At 35.4% G+C, this 27,306-nt stretch overlaps 1 protein-coding gene and 1 pseudogene across 1 annotated transcript; one reads left to right on the plus strand and one right to left on the minus strand.

Annotated features, from left to right (window-relative positions):
* Positions 1-3,201: 3,201 nt before the first annotated feature.
* LOC131856740 (G-type lectin S-receptor-like serine/threonine-protein kinase At2g19130) lies at positions 3,202-4,386 on the minus strand. Its single transcript, XM_059208648.1, has 2 exons — positions 4,359-4,386; positions 3,202-4,193 (listed from the first exon to the last, which is right to left on the minus strand). Exons 1-2 carry the CDS (start codon positions 4,384-4,386, stop codon positions 3,202-3,204), a joined length of 1,020 nt encoding a protein of 339 aa, XP_059064631.1.
* Positions 4,387-10,155: 5,769 nt separating this feature from the next.
* Positions 10,156-27,306, plus strand: part of LOC131856741 (uncharacterized) — a 32,799-nt pseudogene continuing 15,648 nt past the window's right edge.

Here is a 27,306-nt window from a genome sequence, read left to right on the forward strand (position 1 = left end):
AGTTTTAGTTTATCTACCATCTCTTTAGACACCATATTATCAATGGAACCTGAATCTATTACTACCTTGCACAACTTACCTTGGCATTTGCATGTGCTCTTGAACAAGCTCCTTCTTTGAGTCATCTCCTTCTCCTTAGATTCCTTCAAAAGTGTTTTTTTTAGCATCAATGCTTCACCTACTTCTGGAGCAACATCATAATTTGGAGGGCTGGCACTTTCACCTTCATCTTCCTGCACAATTTGGACTCTCTTTTCACCCCTTCTTTCACCACTTGATGTAGATCCTTGTCTCTCAAGATATTTTAATGCTCGGTGTCCAAACTCTTGACAATTACAACACCTACCTGAAAATGTATTGGAACTCCTACCTCCACCAAATCTGCCTCTTGTGCCTCTACCTCTGAAATTTGCACCTTTCTCTTGACTCTTGTTTGCATCTTCTTGGATTTCATTTGATTGTCTTGAAGTAGAAAATTTTCCTCTACCCCTATTTGTCTTATCTTGTCTCCTCTTGATCTTTTATTCCACTCTAATGGCCAATTGAAAACATTCATCTACTATCCTTGAATTTGCCACAACTAGTTCATCTTGAATGTTAAATCTAAGTCCACCAAGGTATCTACCAACCTTTTCAACCTCATCTTCCATCGTACTTGATCTTATGCTCAACTTGTAAAATTCATCAGTATAAGTTTTGATGTATAACTCTTTTTGTTTCAAACCTTGGAGTTTCTTATACAATTGAACTTCATAATCTTTAGGAAGAAACTTACACTTAAGTTTAGCAACCATCCAGTCCCAAGAAACTATTTTTTCTTTACCTCTCTTTCTCCTCTCAACTTGTTCATAGTCCCACCATAATAATGCATGTCCTTTTAGCTTTGTCTTTGCTATCTTCACATGTTTCTCATTAGGAACATCTTCACATTCAAAGTGATTGTCCATAGCTGCAATCCAATCTAGAAGCTCTTCTTCATCCAAATTACCTCCATACATAGGCAATTCAACTTTCACCTTATGTTTATCACCTTAAACTACTTTTATAAGTCTGATTGTCCTCTATTCCTCAGGGTCCAATTTCTCTTCTCCTTCTACTTCTTCTTCTTCACTCACATCTCCCAAATCAACATTCCTTCTCTGATTAGACTCTAAGGCTTCAAGCCTTGCCAACACAACATTATAGGACTCCTGCAGCCTTGTATTCTTCTCTCTTAGGAGGCATCTTGTCTGTACTCACTTACTCACTCTTCTTTCAAACTTCTAGAATCTCCTTTAAAGGAATCTACTCCCTTGCTATGATACCGCTTGATGTAATACAAAACCCCTTTCTACAAACTTACAACATTCAAAACACAGAATACCCTTTTTAGAGACTCTCTGCTACAAGTGAACAGTCAGATTTCAACGAAACAAACTTACAGGTTCATCAAATTAGCAATACAAGATGTAATAACAACCGAGTCAAGGAGAATAGTCAAAATTCTGTTATAACCCTAGCTATCCTCGCTACCAGGCAATCTCATGAACATAATCTGTAGTCTTTTTAACAACTCATAATTTTGAATCATCAGCAATGGAAGGTAACGCACACTCTACACCCACATTTGCTCACTTAAATTGTTTGAATCCAAATAGAAATATGTAAATACAAAAATTGAGCAAAAACAGAAACAGAGCGAATTGTAGAAAATAAGATTTCAACACAGAGCCAATGATTTCAATTTTATTTTTTTTAAAAACACCGAGTTTACATTGCAGAATTCCCCCAGTCCTCTCTCTCTCTCTACCTCTCGTTCTCTACTCGTTGCTCATACAATTTATACCAAACTTGAATTTGCCCACTGTGACCATTGGATTGCATGACTGTTCAAATTCAAAAACTGATGAGTCGTTGTTGGACACAGGTGTCAGAATAGCAATGTTGATATGCTAAATCAATGTTGGGTGTCGATGTTAGATTAGTAACTTCAATCATGAACTTTTTGATTGCTCATCATAATAACTCTTCAAGGCAAAGTAAATATTTCATGTAATTTTGACAGAACAACCTACCCTGATATCACTCATATCGGTATAGCTTATGCTGAACAAAACATTTGAAGGTCTATTGGTATAACCCATCGAAGTCAGCTGAACAACATTTTGTAATCCCGATAGTGTAAATTATAGTGATGACAACCTTATCGGATTAGCTATTCCGATGACAACTTTCCACCACAATGATGCATATTGGGTTAACTATCCTAATGCCTATATTGATACTTTATCGAAATAACTATTCGAAGTCGACTGAACAAGATTTTGCAAAATCAATAGTATAAACTATCCCGATAACCACAATAATGATACCCTTATTGGTTTAACCTATCTTGATAACAGTAATGACAACTTTTTATCCCAATGACATCTTATTGGTATAGCTTATCCCGATAACCAAAATGATAACATTTTGAGTAACTTTACAAATTTAAAAATCATGACTCCAGTTTTGACAAATAGATCCAAAAACATGAAATAACATTACAAATGGTCTCAACGGACCTTATTGAATCAAAATAAACCTAACCCTAACTCCTAAGACTCAAAACACCAAATTGACACATTGACTAAACCTTAAGTGCTCTTGCACCACTAATGAATGTGAAACATATATTTAATCATTACAGAGTAGACTAAAATAACAACAAGAATTTGTCACCTGTTAATATGCACTTATATTTAGAACACTTCATAAAAGTAGATCTAAAACTAATGAAAAAATGACATGAATAAATAAATTTCACCTTTAAACATATAAACATATCAACCTTATTTAAAAAAAACAATGATTACTAATCCATTCATTTAACATATGCGTATTAAACCATTAAAATCCTTTCATTCAACATATACTTCTTAAACTGAATAAGATAATCCATTTCTTCCTCTTTCATCAATGTTAATATATTGCTAGTGTACAAAACTAATGAACATTAAATTCAATACCATTACCATTAAAAATTTACATCAAGAAAGGGACCCATACATTTCATTTTTCCTCCTAAGAAAAAATCACAATACTCCATCACACTCTCTCACACCCAAGGTCAAACAAACAACTCTACTTTCTTCTCCTACATCTTTATTGGCTCTCCAAACAAGTGAAACGAAAATAACATATACGGACATTATTTAAGCTTGACCAAGCGCTCATGTAATTTCAAACAATGCAATCGGTATCGCTATAATCGCCATCGCCATCAGTGTTCCGTCGGTCTTCTACTCGCTGGTTGGTCACGCTTGGAATCTGTGAGGCGTGAGGCTCTGTCTTACCTTGAAGCATCAGCACCACTTGTGCCATGTTCGGTCTGGCCTTCTCATCATTTTGAATGCATAACAAACTTACCAGGGCAGATCTTCTCACCTCTTCCACATCTGCATCACTTGCAATCCTTTTATCCACAATATTTATCATGTTTCTCTCACAAATTTGCTCTTTAACCCAGGCTGGAAAGTAGTACCTACTTGATTCTTGCACATTTAGGTCCAGATTTCTCCGGCCAGATATAATTTCCAAGAGAGTCATGCCGAAACTGTAGACATCAACCTTGGGAGTGATGGGAAGGCCAGAGAGCCATTCAGGAGCCAAGTATCCTCTCGTTCCTCTCGTAGCAGTTACCACCTTGCTGAAATCTCTACCCACAAGCTTTGCTAAGCCAAAATCCCCCAACTTGGGAGTAAAATCCTTATCTAGCAGAATGTTTTCGGGCTTTATGTCGCCGTGAATGATGCGATCGCTGCATTGCTCATGGAGATAAAGTAATCCTCTTGCAGTACCCAATGCAATCTCAAATCGGGTTCTCCAATCCAGTATCTTCGATTGGTGTTTCGAATTATTGGTGAAAAGAAAAGAATTTAGAGAGCCGTTGGGCATGTAATCATAAACCAGTAACCTTCGCGATCCTTGTGCACAAAATCCTCTAAGCCTCACCAAATTCGGATGATTTATGATTCCCACAGAGTTGATTTCCGCTCGGAATTGCTTTTCACATTGCTTTGAACTCTCCAGTTTCTTTACGGCTACAAGCGTACCGTCTGGTAGAGTTCCTTTGAACACTGTGCCGAATCCGCCGCTCCCCAACTTATGTCTGAAATTGCTGGTTGCGGTCTTCACCTGGTCGCACACCTCTGGGTCGGTCTTAGCCGACGCCTCTGCCAGAATAGAAATGCAAAAATCAAAGCAACAAGGACAGCAACAAGAATCTCCGAGAGAATTATAATCAGAAATTTCTGAAGTGTTAGTGCCATCAAATAAGAGTCATTTCCCAAAAAAAAATCCCTAAAAGATGCTCAAATTTCTAGTTGGTTCTTTTGTACGGGACGGTGCAAATGGACCTTTACACATCTGAAAATTTGAGCTCTGTGAAATGAATCTTCACCTGCATATGTCTGACAATTTGAGCTCCTTCAGAGTAAATTAACGCTCAACTATTGCTAAACCAGTGAGTGCATATGCCTAAATACACTTGAAAAGATATATATTAGAAAGCTTTCCGCGAAATGACTTGGTCGTCGGAGAGAAAATACACGCAGTCTTTGTAGCGTCTATCCTAGGATTGTGTGGATGATGCAAGCTTAAATTTGATGCAAAATGTTTAGGTGTGAGTGGTTTAGAAATTTATTTATTTTTTTTAATTTTTCAACCATCTTTGTCGTTTCTATTTTAAAATTGTTTTTAAGATGAAATGGAAGGTAAAATCAATAGTGTTTGAAATTTTGAACACAAAGACGTGTACTATAAAGTGTGCTATTGACTAGACATGTTTGGAAAATAATATCATAAAAAAAAGGTTTAAATTTCAATATTTGTTTCTAATAGTAGTGAGAAGAAATTGGTCTTTGATGGCAAGCGTAAATTTGATTCAAAATGTTTAGGTAAGAGTGGTTTATAGATATTTATTAAAGAAATCATTTTCAAAATCTTTGTCGATCTTATTTTTTAATTTTTTTAAAGATGAAATGGAGCGTAAAGTCAATAGTGAAAATGTTTAGGTAAGAGTGGTTTATAGATATTTATTAAAGAAATCATTTTAAAAATCTTTGTCGATCTTATTTTTTAATTTTTTTAAAGATGAAATGGAGCGTAAAGTCAATAGTGAGAGAAATTCAGGTCACAATGATGTGTACTATAAACTAGCATACCTATATTCTATAAATAAAATTTATGTAGATGACGTCGAGAGATATCAATTTTTACAAATATTTACCCTTAACATAGGTTAATTAATTTCATATGGTTTATATTTATTGCAATTTAGTCTTATTTTAGAATATGAAATGATTTGCATGAAAAACATAGAAGTTTTTAAATCTAGATTTAAAAATATAAATTTTAGAGCCTTGTTTAGAATATGAAATGATTTGCATACAAAAAAAATAAAAATATAAGTTTTTTTTTAAATATAGATTTAAAAACATATTTTTTTAAATTAGAAATTTTTTAAAATATAGATTTAAAAATATAATTGTTTTTTACATTTAATAAATAATAATAATAGAAAGTTGCTTTTTAAAATAGATTTGTTTCTTTATATATATATATATATATATATATATATATAATAGAAAGTTTCTTTTTAATTTAGATTTTAGTTTTCAACTTATTTTTAAATTATCCATTATTCTGACATAATTATTCTATTGACTAGACGTGCTTGCAAAATAATATTATGAAAAAAAATTTAAATCTCAATATTTATTTCTAATTATTTTAATTCTTAAATTATCTATAGATTTAAAATTAGACTTTATTTTTAATCTTTCTATAAGCATTACTATCTTAAATTAAACTAATAATACTTTGTGAAGCCCAACAAATGTTGTTAAAAATATTAGAACTATCAGAATCATTGAGAATGTGGGAAATAAAATATCATAAAGAGATGTGTAAGAATATTATCCTTAAAAATGTCAATAAAGAGTCTAATAAGCTAAACAAAGATGATATTCTCAAGGCTATACACTTTCTAAAAAATGCTAAATCATCTAGCATTGATGGCTTGCTAAGTGAGATTTGTTAAGATGATTTAAATTTGATTGTAAATAATTTATTTCTCATGTATAATGAATCTTTTGAGAATGGCTCTTAAGGAAACAAAATAAATAGAAGAATTAGTAAACTCCTTCCTAAACTCCTTCCTAAGAAAAGACATAAAAATCAAATAAATAATTGGAAGTCAATTATTTTGTTTTCGAAAGATTTATTTGTGATAAAAAAAATTTGTTTTAGATCCAAAATCAACTTTAACTGAATAAATGAATGCCATGTTTCATTAATTGTGAAATGCATAGACATTTTTTATGGAGGCAATAAACATTGGCGTAGTAAGTTTTAATCTTCTAAAAACCATGTAAACATTGGTGTGGCATGTCCCTATCATGCATAGGCTTAACGAATGTTATTATTTTAACAAGTCAAATGTTTTTTTTCTTTATAGAAAGGTCTGCTTGCCTACATGAGAATCTTCTCACCTACTAAACAAATCGATATTTTTATTTGAATCAAGGTAAATGTAAGTGTTTTTGTTGAACGACAAAATAATGTACCAATTTAGTATTTAGTGGGTCTTTTTAAAAACATATGGTTCCATCAAATTATTTGAGGTGATAGTTGGATGAATTTAATGGTTTTAAATAACATATTACTTTATAAACAAGCATGCTCAGCAACCCCAAAATATTCCCACCAATAGAAAATTAATCAAAACAAACTCAGCATCAGAGCCTTTTCGACATGCATGAGACACTTTTGGTGGGGTGTTGCCCACCTAGAAAAATCCTATTGGCTAAATATAAGCATAAATTGTAGCAAGTCTATATAGAACAAGGAGAAAGATTACCTAGCTTAAAATCATAATATTTTGGCAATTGCCTCTTAAGGAACAACAAAAATAATTATAAACCAAATCATGGAAGGGGTACTTTAAGTTACAAAGGATATATTTTAGACCAAGGAACATCTTTTTACATGATTGGTGACAAATCAGTGTTTGTTGATTTTGTTGAGGAGAGGAATATAGTTTTAGAAATTATTCTTAGAAATCAAAAAAATAGTTGTATTGGATTTCATAAGTTTTGAATTTAAGATGGAGCTTTGAAAAAGAATTTGTTTGTCTAAGGCTTAGGGATTAATCTTTTCTCAATATACGTGATTGTATTCAATAAAGCTATACATTTATTGGTTCGATTGATTTAGTTATAATTAGGAAAGAAACCAAATAAAATAGTTGTTATAGGCATTATTGATCACAATATCAATCTTTCCAAGTTTGATGAAGTTCCTAAAGCGTTGGCTTGTCTAATGTATTATATGTAAAGATTATAATGTTATATACTTGGATATTTAAACTATAAACTATAATGTTATATACTTGGACATTTATCTAAAACTTTGAATATTTGATCACTACCAATTTTAAAATGCCTCTTTTTCCATATGCTTAGCATTTTATTTTATGAATGCACTTAAAGGATTACTCTAGAACTACAACATAAATAAAGTCTTATATCAATGAATTTAAGAATGCAACCTCTTATAATGGGGTATAATAGGGTTTCTTCAAGGTCCTCCATAAAGATATATAGACAAGGGATTGAATTTCTATGATGTAGTAAGGAAATATATACTATATATAGCTTATATGGTAGATAAGGATCATGTTTTTATGGAGGTAGTAGAACCAAGAGTATCTTGAATATTAAAAACACCTTACAAAATTAGTAATGATCTAGGACTTTTTAATATAGTGGCATTTTTAACTCTCCCTAACTATCGCAATATAGAGAGATTTGTTACATAATTATGGATTCATGGTTAAATAACATAAACAAAAGTATGAAGAGAACTAAAGAAAAATAAACAAAAGCTACATAAGAAATGGGGAATATCAAAGGATCTAGCTACACTAGAAGTGATAGGAATCTTAGATTCACCACCCCCAATTGAAGTATCATACAATGTGTGGTATTCTAAGCACCCAAACAAGAGACTCTTAAATTCTCAAACTAGTAAGGAAAAAGGAATTAGAAAAATGATTACCATAACTCACCTTAATAGGAAAACTATAGTCTTTGAAAAAAAAATAGAGAAACCTAAATCACTAGAGGTAGAACTTATAGAATCCATCTTACATATGAGAAATACAAATAATAAAGGTGAGACATGCCAACATAGGAAGAAGCAATAGTTAAAAAGAAACTACATTGTAGCACATAATAGAGAATATAATTTGTACAAGATAATATAAAAATAAGAAATGATAATATATGTAGAGAGGAAACACCTACAAATAAGTTGAAGGTGTATCAATAAGAAACAACCGCCATTGTTGAGAAATAAGGAACATATAAATATAAAAAATAGGAAGTAGAACAACAAGATGAGGATAAACATAAGGAGAAAGTAGAGGAAAAAGAAGAATTTTTTAACGTGAAACTACTATTTAGATATTTATTGGGATTCTTCTCACCATTGTATATATGTACACATTTATAATTAAGTAAATAAAAGAAGGAAATAATTATGAAGGCAATTCTATTTTTCATCCTAACAGCACTATAAAACTTTATGGAGATAATTAGAAAAAAATCTAAAGGAACTAGCAACAATATTGAAATAGAAAAGAGAAGAGATAGCCAAAATTAAACAAGATGTGTCTTTCCAGACATTTAGTGCCATGATAGAAACACCTTGTTGGTGAGGTAGCCACCACAGTTCAAAACCTCATTGCACCACTGAGAGTGCAAGTATTTATGTCATCGCTACTCCGTTGGGCTCACAAGTTTGAATAAGTGAAGTGTGGGGATGAGTTCCCTTGATTTTGACCTCACTATTTCATAGCTCTCCAAGTCAAAATCATTTCATGTGGACCCGAAGAGCATGTCATGCAAGTGTGACCAGTCACATTAAAAATTTTACTAGACATAAGAAGAAAAAATAAAATAAAGAGGATGTAAGAAATCAAACATTACATTCAATAGTAGCAAAGTTGTCACCAACTTAGAAAGAAATGCTATAGAAAAAATTAAAATAGGAGATTGTGGAAGAAACTCAAACGAATAATAATGCTTTTGTGGAGAAAGAAGAAAAAGAATAAGCATAGAAAGAAAATTAATAAAAGTTGAAGAATGAAGAAAATGATGGGAAACAAATCCTTATAAATCAATCAATCCACAAATTAAGTGACTTGAAGATCATCAAAGAAGACATTAATAATTTTTATTAATTGATAGTTCTCTTCAATTCATTAATAGATGCGAGGTTGCAATAAGATGTCAAATTATTTGATGAATAAGAATCTCAACGACTATGTTTTTTTAATATTTTTATTTAAAAGTTTAAATTTAAAAATAAATACGTATTTTGAAAAGATAATTTTTAATATATAATTGCTTAGCAAATACAAAGACTAATTAAAATATGTTGCAATGTTAATTATTATAATATAAATAGTAATAAACTTACTTCTTGAAGTAGTTCTTAAAATCTTAAAGAAATGAAATAGTTTGAATAATAAAAATAATCTTCACTTGAGGTATTCATCCAACTCATTATATAAGACAAAGAACAACATAATTTATTATCTATTAATATTACTCACTCTATTCGAAAATCAAAGAGTTAATAACATCTTTATACTCTAATGAATTATATATATAATTAACCTTTGATTGTTGAATTTATGACAAATCTCAAGAATAATATAGAAATAAAATTATATTTGAATAAAGAAATTGATCACTTCTTTTCACACTAGGAGATATATGAAATTAATAAATACTTATGGAAATAGAGACTCTTAGGATGAAAATAATAAACTTTACGATATCAATTACGATATCAATTTCGATATCAATTAGATATGAGAACTTTACGATATTACGATATCAATTAGTTATGAGAAAGAAAAATCGCTTATCAAATTTTTTCTTCTATTATTAATGGAAAAAAAGACATCTAGTCTATCTAACCCTCCAAATACACATTTGACCATCCTTAGATCGAGAATTTAGGAATCTAGCAGAAGCTGACGGGTAATAAACGAAGTGGATGATTTTGCGTGCAATTGCCGTTCAATGCCTCCGTTGATTTTACTCGACTTGACTGACTTCAGAAATGTCAGTTTTTCTCTTTTTAATTACGGAGGGAAATAAAGATTGCTATGCTTTGGCTCTGCTCATCGTCGATAGTTTCATTCTACATAGCCCGTGCAGGTGAGGTTCACTCTTATTGAGACGCTCAAATGCATAGAGGAAAGAAATTGGAATTGCTTATCTTCTTCAGTTGCTTAAATTTTCATTATTGTTGCAGCCAAGTTATATTTTTAGGGTATATAAAGTTCTATGCAAATGTTGTCAATTTATTATAAGGAAAGAAGTATAATATTTCAATCAATTTTTCATTGGATGAATATTTTTAATTTAAATTCAGAAAATCTGTTAGGTTGTGGTCTTATACATCGTGGTTTTCTAAAATATGAAAATTTTCAGAGTATTTTAATGCAGGTAGTTTAATGAATTTTGGGTAAGCCTAAGACTTGAAGTTCCAAAGTTGGTAGTTCTTTTAGTTTTTTCAACAACAGTATTGCCAAATGATTTTGCTGATTTTTGTAAGAAGATGGCAGTTGAATAAGAAAGTATCCTTAAAATTGTTCTCATAATCTAAATTTAACTGCAAAATCTCCCAAACTAGTTCTTTTTAAGGAATAATTGAGAGCTTGGTTTAATCTTATTATATGTTTTTGATTAGATAAAAAAGGGAAATTAGGGTTCTATTCCTGTTACGAAATCACTAGCAATGGGTGATGAAGCTGTGCATGAAAGTTTCCTTTGTTTCTTACTGCGCTGTCCTGTTGAAATGTATGTTGACGACAAGGATAATGTGAGTTTCCAGACAAGTCCTGTGACACCGGGAAGAAAGGGCAATAAGCCTGTAGTTGGGTTTGAGGTTGACATAAAAGCTATAGATGCTACAATGTAGTAATTGATGCTGAAGATGCAGACATTGGAGAAAATTTGGCAGTAGATTTGTATAGTTATAAGAAAAACATTGGTACGGGGATTATGGAACTTACTAGTGGATATACAATGCCTCTATTGGAAGATGATAGACTGGTTAGGGTAGTGTGAAGGGTGAGGGGATACAAGGCTTTAAATTTCAAGGGTTAGGTGAGGCACTGGGACCGATGATTCACTCAATGGTTGCAGTTTTGATTAATGGAGTTTATACTAGGGCTTGTAATCACCAATCGACAGCTGCATCTACAATGAGAGTGGTCCATTGGATAATTTTCACAATTGCTCTAATGTTTTTGGTAGTGCTATGCGTGTTTTGTAATATTATCTGGTGGCTACTACTGGTTGCCAATTTAGTCTTATAGTTTAGAGCTATGTTATATTTTTTATTAAATAAAAAGGAAAGTTAGGATCATAAAGGTAAATTGGGATCCTATTTCTGTTACAGAAACAGTCAGAGACAACAGCAAACAAAATTATTTAAAAGGAATAATGGAGAGCACAGAGGAAAAACAAACAGTTATAATGCCAACGTAAACAAACACAAAAGAGACATTCCTTGAAAACTTAAAGACATTTTCTTATATTTTAATATCAATAGTTTATAAAAATGAACTGCTAATAAAACCCCATATATTAAATTTAAAAAATTTAGATTCTAGTGAAAGTAATTTGTAGTCTTTTCATTTTTATGTCCAGCAGATGGTGAAAAGATAGGAGTATGCTACAGAATGCTGTCAGACAGTTTGCCTTCTCACGATGAGGTGGTGAATCTGATGCAGTCAAACAACATAGGAAAGGTGAGAATATACATAGCAGAGCAGACCGTTCTAAAGGCCCTGAAGAATTCTGGAATCGAAGTTCTTGTGGGAGTTGGCAACGCTGAGCTTCAGACGATTGCAGATGACTAGGACGCAGCGAACGGATGGGTGAGTGACAACATTAAACCATTCTATCCTTCTGTCAACATCAAATACATTGCAGTGCGAAACGAGGTTTTTGCAAGTAGAACACGGAGTGTGCACAAAGATGTGGTCAGAAAAGTGGACACCACCCAACAATATTTGGAAAAACAGGTAGCGTGTACGCGGTCTTAAAATTTCAAATTCCCGCATATGCGCTTAGGTTTGTTCTTCCCGAGCCTAGAAAAGGCAACGCACATGCGCTAAGTTTCGGAAACTGAGCGCGCACGCTACGCCTAGGAAAATTAGCGCGTACGCACTGCTTATAGGAAAATGAGCGCGTACGCACTAATAATCCTAGTAAAACCATGTACGAGGTGCCTGATGAAAAAAGTTTTAAAAAAAAACTGGGTCCTCATTTACCCGAAAAGCGCATTTTTTACTTTGTTTTTTTCCAATTTTCTCACCTAAACCACGAACGGGGTGCGGATTTGTTCTCCAGGCTATGGATCAAGGTTAGTTTTTGGTTATTTTTGTCTTTCTTTCTGGTTTATGCAATTTGTTTTACATTTTGAATTTAATTTCATTAATTTTGATTAGGTTTTTTCATTTTTTGTTTCAAAAACTAGATTCTTCTAATCTAGAACAAGAACAACCAAATGCACCTCCTGAAAACCCACAAGAACAACCAAATGCACCTCCTGATAACACACAAGAACAACCCCCAATTCCTCCTTTTGACCGCACAGCTGAAACACAGGAAGAATTAATTAATCAGTTAGAGCAAAATACATCCAAAATCAATAGAGTGATTGTAAAATTGAGAACTTCTGAACTTGACCATCATCAATCCCTCGCCACTAGCCTAGAAACATTAGCTAGTGGTGCCATAGCTGTTTCCACAAAAATTACCAAATGGGGAAGCTTTAGGGATAAGTGTCATCAATTCTATGCCAATGGGCTATCATATGATGGAGTTAAAAACAAAAATATTTCTAAACAACAAATATGTGCCCTTTTTGTTGACCCCAAAACTGGTCAGTCATTACCTCCTAATGCAAAGAGGTTTCCCATACATTGGTGTACCAATGTGCAGATGAAGAATCTTTTTTGGCAGAGGTGGTGGATGGTCTTTGATTATCCACCTTGTAATAATTATGAGGTGCCATTATATTTTTTGAGAAAAATATATTGTGAGTTTGTGCTCAATGTCCACCCAAATTATTTTGACATGAGAGAGTTTCATGGTAGAGGTGGTGGCTCTGCCCAAGATAGACCTGGAGCCCATAGGCGATTAGCCGCGGAGAGTCACCGCCACCTAGCACCCAAACCCAAGGTGCATCAGGCTCTCCCATTAGAGCTGAAAGAGTCGATGGAGCTACAGACTCTTCATGTGGCCACAGCATTGGTTGGTGCCATCATCCAGCATGGGACATCATTAGCACACCCTATTGTATTGGATGATGAGCCGTTAGAGGGCAACAAAGAGCCCATCAAGCATATGTGTGTCAGTTTCTCAGGGATATGCTCGGGGATAGATGATGCAGTCAGTGCAAATGGATACTTATATCATCTATGCACGATTTGCGGTTGTAGATGTTAGGCTCACATAGTTGAGGATGTCGTGCTGGCAGATGAGTTGATGGACATGGTGTTTGCCCATGAGCCACAGACACAGGTGTGTTGATTTGAATTCATAACATTTTATTTATCAGTCACTTTAATTTTGTAATTACATAAATGAATTTTCATTTATACATCGATTTAAATTGAGACAAATAATATGCATTTCAAGATGCAGCAGCGGTATCCCATACACCTCTCCCAATTACCATAGCTGCAACTTTGACGCCTGAGGTATAAATTTTGTAAGATGTTAAAATAGAATAGTACACTTTGAATTAAAAAAAATACAAGATATACTAACTATCTTTAATGCTTGGTCCAATTTTTAGTTTGTAGGTGTTGATAGGGGACGGAATGTCCCAGATTGATGACATCACGCTCTCGGTGATCGATTTTGGCCTATAAGGCTATACAGTATGGTATTTTGTAAAACTCTTTTATGTATTGTTTTGATGGAATATGCAAGTCATTTCATTTTAGATTTTTAAAATTATGTTTAATTTATTATCTGTACTAATATCTCATGTTAATTTTGTGTTTTTAGGGCACCCCCTCCACGTCTAGGGCTTGTCCTAAGAAAAAGAATTCCTCAAAGATGCCAAAATGTGTGAAGAAGGTAATTGAACACATTTTTAGTTGTACAATTGTTTGAAAATGTTGAAATCAAGTATTAGTTGGGGTTTGTAGATTGATTAGTGTTTTTTGTCTATTTTACATGTACAGTGGCCATTGAGCTTTGTGGATCTGTTGAATGCACCTGATTCACCCACGGATCGAGAGGGCAGAGGTATGTATCTCTACTTTATTTTCTTGATTTCATGATTATATGCATGTGTACATGTGAACTTGTGATATATTATAATTTCTTATAATTTTTTCATACAAGAAATTTCCATACCTATTTCGTCAATGGCGAACCCTCCTCCTTGCACTGGAGAAGCACATCAGGATCCCGTACACTTTTGTTTGATATGTAAAATTAATTGTTTTCAACCTTCAATACCTATCATTATATTAATTGTATTTAATCTTTGTACATTTTTTGTATAGCTAATAGCATCAGTTTCTACATCGATGGTGAGCCATCCTTAGTCCATTGGTGAAGTGTCTCAGGCACATGTACATCATTGTTCTCTATATTATAGCTTTTAAGTGTTTTTGATATATTTATGTTAGTACATTTTATTAATTGTACATTTAATCTACAATAGACTCCTTCGTGGTACGGCCATAACGTGGATCAATTTAAGTATGTCTTCAAGAAAACACCTAAGAGTGACAAGGAGAGGAGAGCGAAGACATTAGCTCCTGGATCAGTCGATGAGGTAATCTACATTTCAATTGCAAAGGAATTAAAGTTAAATACATAGTTATAATGTTAATTGTGAACTAATTTCTACAAAAGAATTCTAATTTGACTTTTGAATTGTGGTTTTGCAGCCATCTACAGAGTCGCATACTACACTGAAGAGGCTTGATTTTGATGATCCACCAGAAGTTTAGGATCATATAGTGTTAGTTTTGGTCATAGAATGACCAATACATGTAGATATATTCTACATTTTTATTGTATATCGATTTGGACATGGCATATGCCACATTTTTGTAATACTTGTATTGACTTGGCAGACATGCCTTTTTTAATATATATAAATATCGATATTCGATCCAATAAATGTGTAATGAGTTTATTATTTTGTATTCCTTGTATTTTGTGGTTATCCTTTTATAAATTTAAATGAATATTTGCATATGTAATCAACAATATGAATATAAACAACAAAATTTGGCAAAATAAAGCATGGCAATCGTGGAATATGATTTGATAAAATTTCTAAAATGTTGAATTAACCCTACAAAACTCCTTGTATTCAGTTCATTATTGTGTATTCATTGTATTTGGTGGCTGCTCTTTTGTAAATTTAAATGAATATTTGCATATGTAATTAACAATATGAATATAAACAACAAAAATCGACAATATGAATTTAAACAACAATGTGTTTGGTGCGAGAGCACCCTCACGCTCGCAATGGTCAAATTTTGTTCCTCGTGTGCACAAACTGACATCGCAAGTACGTCCGGGTGGGCATGTTTACGCTAGGAATTCCCCTATCATGCATCCCAAAGCACCGGAACGTCGAGAGTCATACCCTACCGATGCGATCTCTCAATTGCCCTGAGTCCAAAAAATTGTCAAAATTTGACGGACTGTTTCTTCCAATCCACGACACATACGGTCAATCTGTTTGATCCCGTGGGGTTGTATGAGGCTCCTCTACAATGGCCTATCTCTGTTTTCGATGACTCAGAGCCATTTTCAATTAGTAGCATTTTTTCGCCTGCTCAAAAAACCGTCAGTTGCTTGCAAGGAAAAGTTGCAAGATTGGCTAGAATTGATTTTGTTCCTCGTGTGCACAAACCGACATCGTGAGTGCATCTGGGTGGGAATGTTTACACTAGGCATGCCCCTGTCATGCATCCCAAAACATCAGAACGTCGAGAGTCATACCCTACCGGTGCGATCTCTCAAGTGCCCTGAGTCCAAAAAATTGTCAAAATTTGATGGACTGTTTCTTCCAATCCACGACACATATGATCGATCTGTTTGATCCCGTGGGGTCGCGTGAGGCTCCTCTACAATGACCTATCTTAGTTTTTGATGAATCAGAGCCATTTTCAATTAGTAGCATTTTTTTGCCTGCTCAAAAAATCGTAAGTTGCTTGCAAGGAAAAGTTGCAAGATTGGCTAGAATTGATTATGTTCCTCGTGTGCACAAACCGACATCGTGAGCGAGTCCGGGTGGGCATGTTTATACTAGGAATGCCCCTGTCGTGCATCCCAAAGCACCAGAACATCGAGAGTTATACCCTACCAGTGCGATCTCTCAAGTGCCCTAAGTCCAAAAAATTGTCAAAATTTGACGGACTGTTTCTTCCAATCCACGACACATATGGTCGATCTGTTTGATCATGTGGGGTCGCATGAGGCTCCTCTACAATGTCCTATCTCGGCTTTCAACGACTCAAAGCCATTTTCAATTAGTAGCATTTTTTTGCCTGCTCAAAAAACTGTCAGTTGCTTGCAAGGAAAAGTTGCAAGATTGGCTAGAATTGATTTTGTTCCTTGTGTGCACAAACAGATGTGGCGAGCACATCTGGGTGGGAATTTTTATGGTAGGCATGCCCCTATCATGCATCCCAAAGCACCAGAATGTCAAGAATATACCCTATCGGTGTGATCTCTCAAGTGCCCTGAGTCCAAAAAATTGTCAAAATTTGACAGACTGTTTCTTCCAATCTACGACACATATGGTCGATCTGTTTTATCCCATGGGGTCGCGTGAGGCTCCTCTACAATGGTCTATCTTGGTTTTTGATGACTTGGAGCTATTTTCAATTAGTAGCATTTTTTTGCTTGCTCAAAAAATCGTCAGTTGCTTGCAAGGAAAAGTTGCAAGATTGGCTAGAATTGATTATGTTCCTCATGTGCACAAACAAACATCGCAAGCGCGTCTAGGTGGGTATGTTTACGCTAGGCATGCCCTTGTCATCCATCCCAAAGCACTAGAACGTCGAGAGTCATACCCTATCGGTGCGATCTCTCAAGTGCCCTAAGTCCAAAAAATTGTCAAAAATTGATGGACTGTTTCTTCCAATCCACGACACATACGGTCAATCTGTTTGATCCCGTGGGGTCACATGAGGCTCCTCTACAATGGCCTATCTTGGTTTTCGACGACTCAGAACCATTTTCAATTAGTAGCATTTTTTTGCCTACTCAAAAAATTGTCAGTTGCTTGCAAGGAAAAGTTGTAAGATTGGCTAAAATTGATTCTGTTCCTTGTGTGCACAAACAAACGTCATGTGACATATTATTCAAAAATTTGCCTCTAAATATGGTCAAATAAGCTCTTGGCTATTTGATTATACAAAAAATTGTCTTACAAATAATCTCATGGGCTTTTATACAAAATTTGGCATTACAATATATGCGATTCATCTCATCGCCATTTTAATCTACAAATCATCTCATGGGCTTTTATACAAAATTTGGCATTACAATATGTGTGATTTAGTTCATCGCCATTTTAATATACAAAATTTAGCATGTACATATGTACAAATCAGCTCATTTCCACTTAAATATACAAAATTATGCCCCTAAACATGTAAAAATCAGCTCATGGACATTTATATATATAAAAAATGAATATAGAACAATTTGTCGACGATTTATACAAAATTCTCAAAATCAATCTACTCTGAACCATAGAATCAATCAAGTGAGCCTTCAAGATCGGCTCTAACCCATATTGTGTCAAGTATTGCCTCGTGGTCAAATTCATGAACTTTCCATAAAATCTTGTTATGAGGTCTACCACGATACTTCATCAAATGAATATTTGTTGCAACAACAAGGTTAGAGAAATGAAGAATATGTCTGTGTGTTTCAAAGTCCTCGAACAACCAAACATCAGAATTCTTGATAGGGTATCTCCAAAGCCATGTTCCTGTCACGACAACAGACCCTATTGGGTACTCAATACCCTCTCCGTCAATGATTGTGGTTGTCAATTTTCTTTTAGGCTCAACACAACGACACAAATAGTAATTTGTTCCTTCTTCATTGTTCTCTTCTGCAACAACTGCATACACATGACCTGCATTTTATAAAGTGTTAATTAATACCAAAAATAAAGTATGATGTACAACAAAATGAACCAAAAAGAATACTAGCAAAAAAATTAACTCAAAAAATCACCTGAATCCACTAGGTCGGATACATGGTCAAAATCCACTGATGTCTCAATCTGGCTCAATTGTAGTGCTTTGGGAATTTGATATGAATCAATGGGAACCAACGGTCTACAAGAACATTTGTCAACCCACTCTTCTGATTCACATTTTTCCCACAAACAATACATGCATGAAGAGCAAAAACATACCATCTGTCTCGTATAAATTACCAGTGAACTTGAATTTGAACTCATAAATGAGTGCATGTCACTCGATCCTGTAACTGTACAACAATCTAGATAGTTTTCAATGTTAGATTCAGTAATCAACCAAAAATATCTACAAACCAATGGCGTACCTGGATTACCTGGACCCATTGTAGACTTTGTCATGTCCCCTCCTTGATCGTTATTTATAATCTAAATGAAACAATTATTATTATAAACTAATACAATCAACAAATGATTATTTGAAATTATTAATATTTAATTATTAAATATTATTATTAATATCTATTAATATTTAATTATTAAATATTATTATTATTATTCACAAATTAATATTGAAAATTATTATACAAAAATTATTTAGTAATATGTGAATCACATTCTATTATTAATAGAATTTAATATTGTTAATACAATTAATATTACTAATGCAATTAATATATTTAATTAATATATATTAATGTTTATTATTAATAATATCCTTGAAATATTCAAATAAAAAATAAATAAATAATATATTATAAATATAATTTATACATCATAAATTATAAACTTAATTTACATATTCTTAATTGTAAACACAATTTATATATTTTAATTAATTAAATAAAATAATAAATAAATTCCAAGAAATTAAGTAAGAATAATTATTATTAATTATTTATATATCAATAAGCAAAGAATCAACACCAACATGCTACGACAATTCCCATAATGTCAAAATTAAAGATTAATATCCATTTGAATGATCCATGATTACCGTGTTGTGAATACTTGAAGATGTCGCAACCAAACCACTTATTATCCATGGGCACCATCGAGGATTATTGATCTTTAACAATATCTGATTAAAGAGTATCAAACGTTATCAAGACAAGGAGATAGAAGGGGTTACGTGTTATATCCAGTCGTGGTCAACATCATAGTGTTAATACAATACAAAAGATTATTCAAGCATCAATTAAGACCAGCTTGGATGACTCGTCGATGATCAACTTTGAGCCCCACTTATCAAAGTGATCGTAGACGGTTAAGGAGAGCAGCAATTATATCATTACAATTAAGTTAGAAGATTTACGACAGTGCTTGACTAAATTACATAACTATCGATGAGCATTGGTAATAATGCGATGAATGTGAAGAAAGGAATAAGAAAAGACTCAGAACAACGACCTGATCGTATCCCTTAATTATACCTAATCGATGATTAGATAAAACTTTAGAATGAGGGACATCGATTATAATTGGGTACCAGTTATAATGATAAACAATGATCATTATTTATGAAAGGCTGCAATCATCATAAGACAAGATCAATAAGAAATACAAGTCTTAAGAGGTGTGATTTATAGTTATTATAAAGTAAGACAAGTATGTAGGGGTATGAGACGTGTCTTCTACCAAGAGACTTATCACTCCAAACGTACCATATAAGAGGGCAGGTTCCATCATGCAGGGGGGGAATACATAGCGAAGCAGAGGGAATCATCTACAGCAGTCTGTGTTTACCTTCAGCAGTTCGATATCCATCACTAGTAATATTTTAGGCAGCAGTAGTAATAATAATAGGTTATTAGGAAATATTAAAATCATTGTCAACATATATATATATATATATATATATATATATATATATATATCACTAAGGAATAATATAAAAGTTATTAATAAGGATATTTATACAATAACAGATATTAATACAACAAATATAATTAATGTAATATCTTTTAGAAACTACTCTGTAGTAACATATAATAATCCATTAAACTAGTAATAAAAAAAATATGTAAATGATTTATAGACGAACTGGAATAAGATTAAATTATCTAGTACTTGATAGACTAAAGAAAGAAGATCACAGATCTGCTTCATGTTAAGATAGCCTTGACTCTTAATTAAGATAGCTTAAGTCATCAGTACTTTGAAATAGATTAATTATGGATCAAATCGGCATAAACCTAGAAAGGGACATTACAGACTTACACCATCGCACAATTGTTTTTGCATCTACCAACTCAGCATCACCTTCGTACTTCAATTCTTCCTTGGCTAGGGCTCTTTTCACGCATGCTCGTGCACCATCGTGCTCTCCCTTACCATGTCCAGCCTCAGTGAAATTCCAAAAATGTTGTACACCACTTGTCACATGCATCCTTGTCAGCCAATAAAACATCCTTGCATTCTTAAATTGTGCAGTGCAATTATCTGACCATATTAAGTGTCAGTTGTATTGTATGTTCCTTTCCCTTAAACTATCATAGAAAACTTTAAAGCATCCTTGTACAAACTCTGATGAATGAGTACGATCATCACTTATGTAGAAGTGATACTCTCTTACAACCTTTCTATCCTCTGTGCTATCATCTGCATACATGAATGCTATGTGTACAAAAATAGAAACTTGTGTAGAGTGATAATACATAGATTGCACTTCATTTTGAGGTTGTAGTGTATAATTTTCAACGAAATCAATGATAGAGACAATGGTGCCAAGAGGAAATGTGTCCTTACACAACTTGAATTGCTCATCTAACCATCAAGCTCTATGTGTATGCATTATGTACTCATAAACTAGTTTCTCTTGAAACATTTTCATAAATTGAGCTACACATATATCATTTTTCACTAGCTCACATCTCTTCAAATCTTTTCCATCTTTAACTCCATATGTGACTGTCTTTTATTTTCCAAAAGAAACTAGTTTCGTACCAATTTCATGTGTGTTCTCCAAATGTATGCATCTTGGTAAATGTTGCAAACCACCACATATAGCACAAGAACCTTCCAAACAAGGCATCTTATAATAAATGCAACTATCATGTCTATTACATAACACACTTGAAATAAATTCTCTTGCCGACTTAGGAGGTGCTTGTATATTACATTCCTACAAAACATCGTTAGTGTGCAAAGTAGAACAAATATGACGAAAAATTTCATAATGCATGGAAATTCAATATGCATCCTACAACAACACGTGGTGCATACATGATTAATCTTAATATAAAAAGGTTTTTCCATTTCAAAAAATCTTTGAGAAATTTTTATTTCAAGAAACTTTTGAAGGAATCTTTCATAAAATTTAGTTTGAGTCATATCGAAATAGTGTTTCGCATGTGGCTCATGATTTTTAGACCCAATTCGCCTTCTAACAACATCTCTTTGGTTGGGCGATACTCTTGTGTTGTCATGCCAAAAAATTTCAATTAATGTTTTTAGTGCATCTACAACAACCTTGTCTTTGCGTGGTAGTCTACCCAAGAATGCCCAAAGAGAATTATTTTTAGGTTCCTCTATTTGTTCTCACCTCTTTAATGCTTTACTTAATATTGTTCTACTAACTTTCAATGACTTACTTGTTTTGCTTATCAAACGATTTTTTTTTATTTTCTTGCTCATTATGGTTGATGTAATGACACGTCGAGTAGCATTAGAATCTTTACTACGTGATTTTGAACCAATAGATTGATATGCATCAAATAGATTTTTGACAATAGTTCTTTCACTATTACTTTCAGATGATCTTAGGCCTAGAATTTTCATTGTCTCTCTAAAATTCAAATTTTTAATCATTTGAACAATTAATTGACATCTTGCGGTTTGATTTAAGTTTTTAAAAGAGTTTTGCCATATTCTTTTAACCATTCTCCTACAAGTTCATTCATTCATTTTATTGGCCATTGACTTCAATATATTCTCATCAATGTCAATTAGATACTTTGGTTTCCTACGAATGATTCTAGGAGGTGTTAACATCGGTGCATTATGTACATTCAATTCATCAAGTAGAGAAGGTGTAATATGTTCATCATTTAATTGATTATTCAATGCGGTATCTTCTTCAATTGTATTAGGTTCAAACAGTAGATTATCAAATGTTTCTTCTTCAATTGCATTAGGTTCAAACGGTAAATTATCAAATGTTTCTTCTTCAATTGTATTAGGTGCATTATATTCATTCGGTAAATCGAATTGAGATGTTGAGGTTGACATACCTTCTTCTCCCATTGCTCTTATGTCACGCAATTTCTTCATACGCTGCCTTTGTCTTTCCTTTTGAGCCTCTCGTTGTTCCATCGTTCCTCACTTGTTCTTTCCCATGGTTGAGATTGGTTGACCTAAATAGAATCATATTACATATATATGTAAAGAAAAGTTCAAAAATAAATAAATAACCATAAGTATGCATCTTATCACTATTTTTTGGAATCAAACTATTAAACAATCACAGTTTAATCATTTGAAACCATGCAAAAACAAAAAACTAATAAAAACAACAATTCAATCATTTGAAATCATGCAAAAAACAAAAAATTCACTTACTTTTATGTATACAACAGTGATAGAAGTGCAGACAGAGTTCCAGTGGGGCCTTCAATGACCTCAAAAACTTCTTTTGAGGCCGTTGAGGCTCTTGTTCAACTAAAACTATGTCTATAAACCGTGTACGCGCTACATTGATAACCGCATACGCGCTGCTAGGCCATAAAATGTTGGCAAGCCCAACGGTAATTTAGGCTGATAAGTATCACGTACGCGCTAATAAGCCTAATTTTTTTATCCCAAGGTATTGAATAATGGGAATAGTACCCCATATGTGCTTATGAGTAATAAGTATCATGTACGTGCTACTAAGCCTTTAAAAAGTTATGGAAGGGGTATGGAGGAAGGGAGAGGGAGAGAGGGAGAGAAGAGGGGGAGAGGGAGAGGAGAGAGGGAGAGGAGAGGGGAGAGGGAGAGAAAGGGAGAGAAGAGGGGGGGAAGGGAGATAGAGGGAGAGGAGAGGGGAGAGGGAGAGAGAGGGAGAGGAGAGGAGAGGGGAGAGGGAGAGAGAGGGAGAGGAGAGGGAGAGAGGGAGAGAACATGGGGAGAAGGGAGAGGTAGAGAGAGGGAGAGGGGAGAGGGAGAGAGAGGGGAGAGGGAGAGAAGAGGGGGGGAAGGGAGACAGAGGGAGAGGAGAGGGGAGAGGGAGACAGAGGGAGAGAAGAGGGGGGGAAGGGAGACAGAGGGAGAGGAGAGGGGAGAGGGAGAGAGAGGGAGAGAGGGAGAGAACATGGGGGGAAGGGAGAGGTAGAGAGAGGGAGAGAGGGAGAGGGAGAGAGAGGGGAGAGGGAGAGAGAGGGAGAGAAGAGGGGGGAAGGGGGACAGAGGGAGAGGAGAGGGGAGAGGGAGACAGAGGGAGAGATGGAGAGGAGAGGGGAGAGGGAGAGAAGAGGGGGGGAAGGGAGACAGAGGGAGAGGAGAGGGGAGAGGGAGAGAGAGGGATAGAGGGAGAGAAGAGGGGGGAAGGGAGAGAGAGGGAGAGGAGAGGGGAGATGGAGAGAGAGGGAGAGAGGGAGAGGAGAGGGGAGAGGGAGAGAGAGGGAGAGAAGAGGGGGGAGGGAGAGAGAGGGAGAGAACATGGGGGGAAGGGAGAGGTAGAGAGAGGGAGAGAGGGAGAGAAGGGGGAGGGAAGGGAGAGAGAGAGAGAGAGAGAGGACAGGACAGAGGGAGAGAGATAGAGAGAGGGAGAAAGAGCGGGGGAAGGGAGAGGAGAGGGGATAGGGAGAGAGGGGGAGAGGAGAGGGGAGAGGGAGAGAGAGGGAGAGAGGGAGAAAACATGGGGGGAAGGGAGAGGTAGAGAGAGGGAGAGAGGGAGAGGAGAGGAGAGGGGAGAGGGAGAGAGAGGGAGAGGAGAGGGGAGAGGGAGAGAGAGGGAGAGAGAGGGAGAGAGGGAGAGAACATGGGGGGAAGGGAGAGGTAGAGAGAGGGAGAGAGGGAGAGGAGAGGAGAGGGGAGAGGGAGAGAGAGGGAGAGGAGAGAGAGAGAGAGAGAGAGAGAGAGAGAGAGGACAGAGGGAGAGAGATAGAGAGAGGGAGAAAGAGCGGGGGAAGGGAGAGGAGAGGGGAGAGGGAGAGAGGGGGAGAGGAGAGGAGAGGGGAGAGAGGGAGAGAGGGAGAGAACATGGGGGGAAGGGAGAGGTAGAGAGGGGAGAGGGAGAGAGAGGGAGAGGAGAGGGGAGAGGGAGAGAGAGGGAGAGAACATGGGGGAAGGGAGAGGTAGAGGGAGGGAGAGAGGGAGGGAAGGGAGAGAGGGAGAGAGAGGGGGAGGGAGAGGGAGATAGAGGGAGAGAAGAGGGGGGGAAGGGAGACAGAGGGAGAGGAGAGGGGAGAGGGAGAGAGAGACAGAGGGAGAGAGACAGAGGGAGAGAGAGGGAGAGAGGGAGATAACATGGGGGGAAGGGAGAGGTAGAGGGAGGGAGAGAGGGAGAGAAGAGGGGGGAGGGAAGGTAGAGAGAGGGAGAGAGGAAAGGAGGGAGTGAGAGAGAGAGAGAGAGAGAGGAGAGAGGGAGAGAGAGAGGGAGAGGAGAGGGGAGAGGGAGAGAGAGACAAAGGGAGAGAGGGAGATAACATGGGGGGAAGGGAGAGGTAGAGGGAGGGAGAGAGGGAGAGAAGAGGGGGGAGGGAAGGTAGAGAGAGGGAGAGGAAAGGAGAGAGAGAGAGAGAGAGAGAGAGAGGAGAGAGGGAGAGAGGGAGAGGAGAGGGGAGAGGGAGAGAGAGGGAGAGGAGAGGGGAGAGAGAGAGAGAGAGAGAGGAGAGAGAGAGAGGGCGAGAGAGAGAGGGCGAGAGAGAGAGAGAGAGAGAGAGAGAGAGAGAGGGAGAGGGAGAGGGAGAGGGAGAGGGAGAGGGGAGGGGAAAGAGAGAGAGGGAGAGAGAGGGAGAGAACATGGGGGGAAGGAAGAGGTAGAGGGAGGGAGAGAATACATGATAAAAATCAAAGAGGAAGTTGCAGATAAGAAATAAATTCATTTACTTCTATAGAAGTTCAGACATAGTTGCAGTGGGGTATGGAGGGAGAGAAGAAGAGAAAGAGGGATGGGGTATGGAGAGAGAGAGAGAGAGAGAGAGACCTTGTATGCATTTGAGAGGGAGAGACGATACATTTACATGTGTATATATATGTTTAATATATTATATGTATATAAACATAATATATATACAATGTCATATTATACACATATTATATATACAATGTCATATTATACACATATTATATATTACATATATTATATGAAAATACACATATTATACATAGAATATCATATTATATAATAGCGCGTATGCGCTGTTTAAAGGAAAATGAGTGCGTACAAACTGTTTAAACCATAAGTACCCCATACGCGTTTTTGACTTTTTAGGCTTGGAAATAGGCCTGGATGACAAAGCTACGGATTGGAAGTTTGATTTCCCTCCATTTCTCTCATTTTTGACGTGTTTTATTTTATCAACTTGGTTTATCGACTTTGTCATCATCAGGTTTACACTTCATAAAGTGGGTATTTCTAAAATTGCCACCATATTTTCACCCATCTTTTAAGCTTTCTAACCATATAATTTTTTTTCAATTTAAACAACAATAACATATTATTATTGAATTTCTTTTACCAGTGTCTCCATAGTTCTCATAGACATAGGTGGACCATTTTTTGAATAACTTTTGATATACTTATCCAAATTTTAAAAACTTTATATATTATTTTAGTGCACTTGATTATTTACAATTTAAAAAAATAAAATTGTATTTTCGATTTGTTTAGTGCAACTTATGCTTCGCGCACGAATAGGTACCGAATTTTCAGGATGTGCTAAAATACACATCTTCTAATGCTCACTCTTAACTATATTTCTGCCAAAGGATTTGTCAAAATACTAAATCTAACTATGACTTTTTTGATGTGCACGTCAGACACTATGTTATGTTTTTCAGAAAAAAACAAGGTCAGTTTTTTGTGCGCGAAAGATTTGACCCTCTTAATCTTATCCAATTCTGAAAAAGTTTAGTAGTTTGGAAACTAGATTCAGAGTACTACAATATTTGTTCTTTGATTATCTTCATATTTTGAGTGGATGACTTTCAAATTTTGTCTCTAAATTCAGGTTAACTTGATTTCAGAAAAAAAAAGTGTTCACTTATACCCCTTTTTTACCACCATCTTTGTGCACTTACCCAACACTCATTTCGTATCTCCTCCCTACAATGGAAAACACTCAGAGGGCATTGAGGAACGCCGATCTGCAGAAAAGCATCAAGGTCTCTACACAACACGCAATGTCCGTGTTGAGCAACTCATTTCCTCAGTCATGAGTGCTATCCTTAAGTTTCTATGAGATAATGGCTCCCCTTTCATGGCCCACGTCTATCCACACTTCAGCTCCAAACACTCTGTAGGCTCAATTTCTGCAGACTATGCTTTGTTTAGATCGACAAGTACTGTGGTGAGTCTGGTGATTGATGGCAGTCTCATGTATAATAACTTGTTCGACGCTTTGGTCGACACTTTTATAGCTGCTATAGACAAGCTGGGACATTCCAATATTCCAATTGTAATAACTGAAAGCGGGTGGCCTTCTGCAGGCAATGCGGTGGCTACAGTGGACAATGCCCGAACTTACAACAACAATCTCATCAAGCATGTTTTGTCCAATGCCAGAACACCAAAGAGACCTGGGACGACAGTTGAGACATATATTTTTGCACTGTTCAATGAGAATCAGAAGGCTGGAGGTGAGGAGGAGCGCCATTTTGGTCTGTTTGAAACCAATAAAACTCCTGTCTACCCTGTGGTCTTCCAACCTGAAAGCTACAGGGGTTTGAACGTTGTGTATATATATCTAACAGTTGTCTACAATGTTTTTTTAAAACTAAAATTGTTACAAGCACCTCCAAAACAGAGGAGAAACAGGGCACTGCTAGTGCACAATTTATTATATTAATTTA

This window comes from Cryptomeria japonica, chromosome 7 (genome assembly GCF_030272615.1).
Source record: "Cryptomeria japonica chromosome 7, Sugi_1.0, whole genome shotgun sequence".
NCBI classification, from domain to species: Eukaryota; Viridiplantae; Streptophyta; class Pinopsida; order Cupressales; family Cupressaceae; genus Cryptomeria; species Cryptomeria japonica.

Bases quoted from the DNA above. Each gene is read 5' to 3' on its own strand.
- LOC131856740 (XM_059208648.1), bottom strand. From the start codon at position 4,386: ATGTGTAAAGGTCCATTTGCACCGTCCC. The intron at 4,194-4,358 runs GTACAAAAGAAC...CTATTCTGGCAG, and splicing joins AGGTCCATTTGCACCGTCCC to AGGCGTCGGCTAAGACCGAC.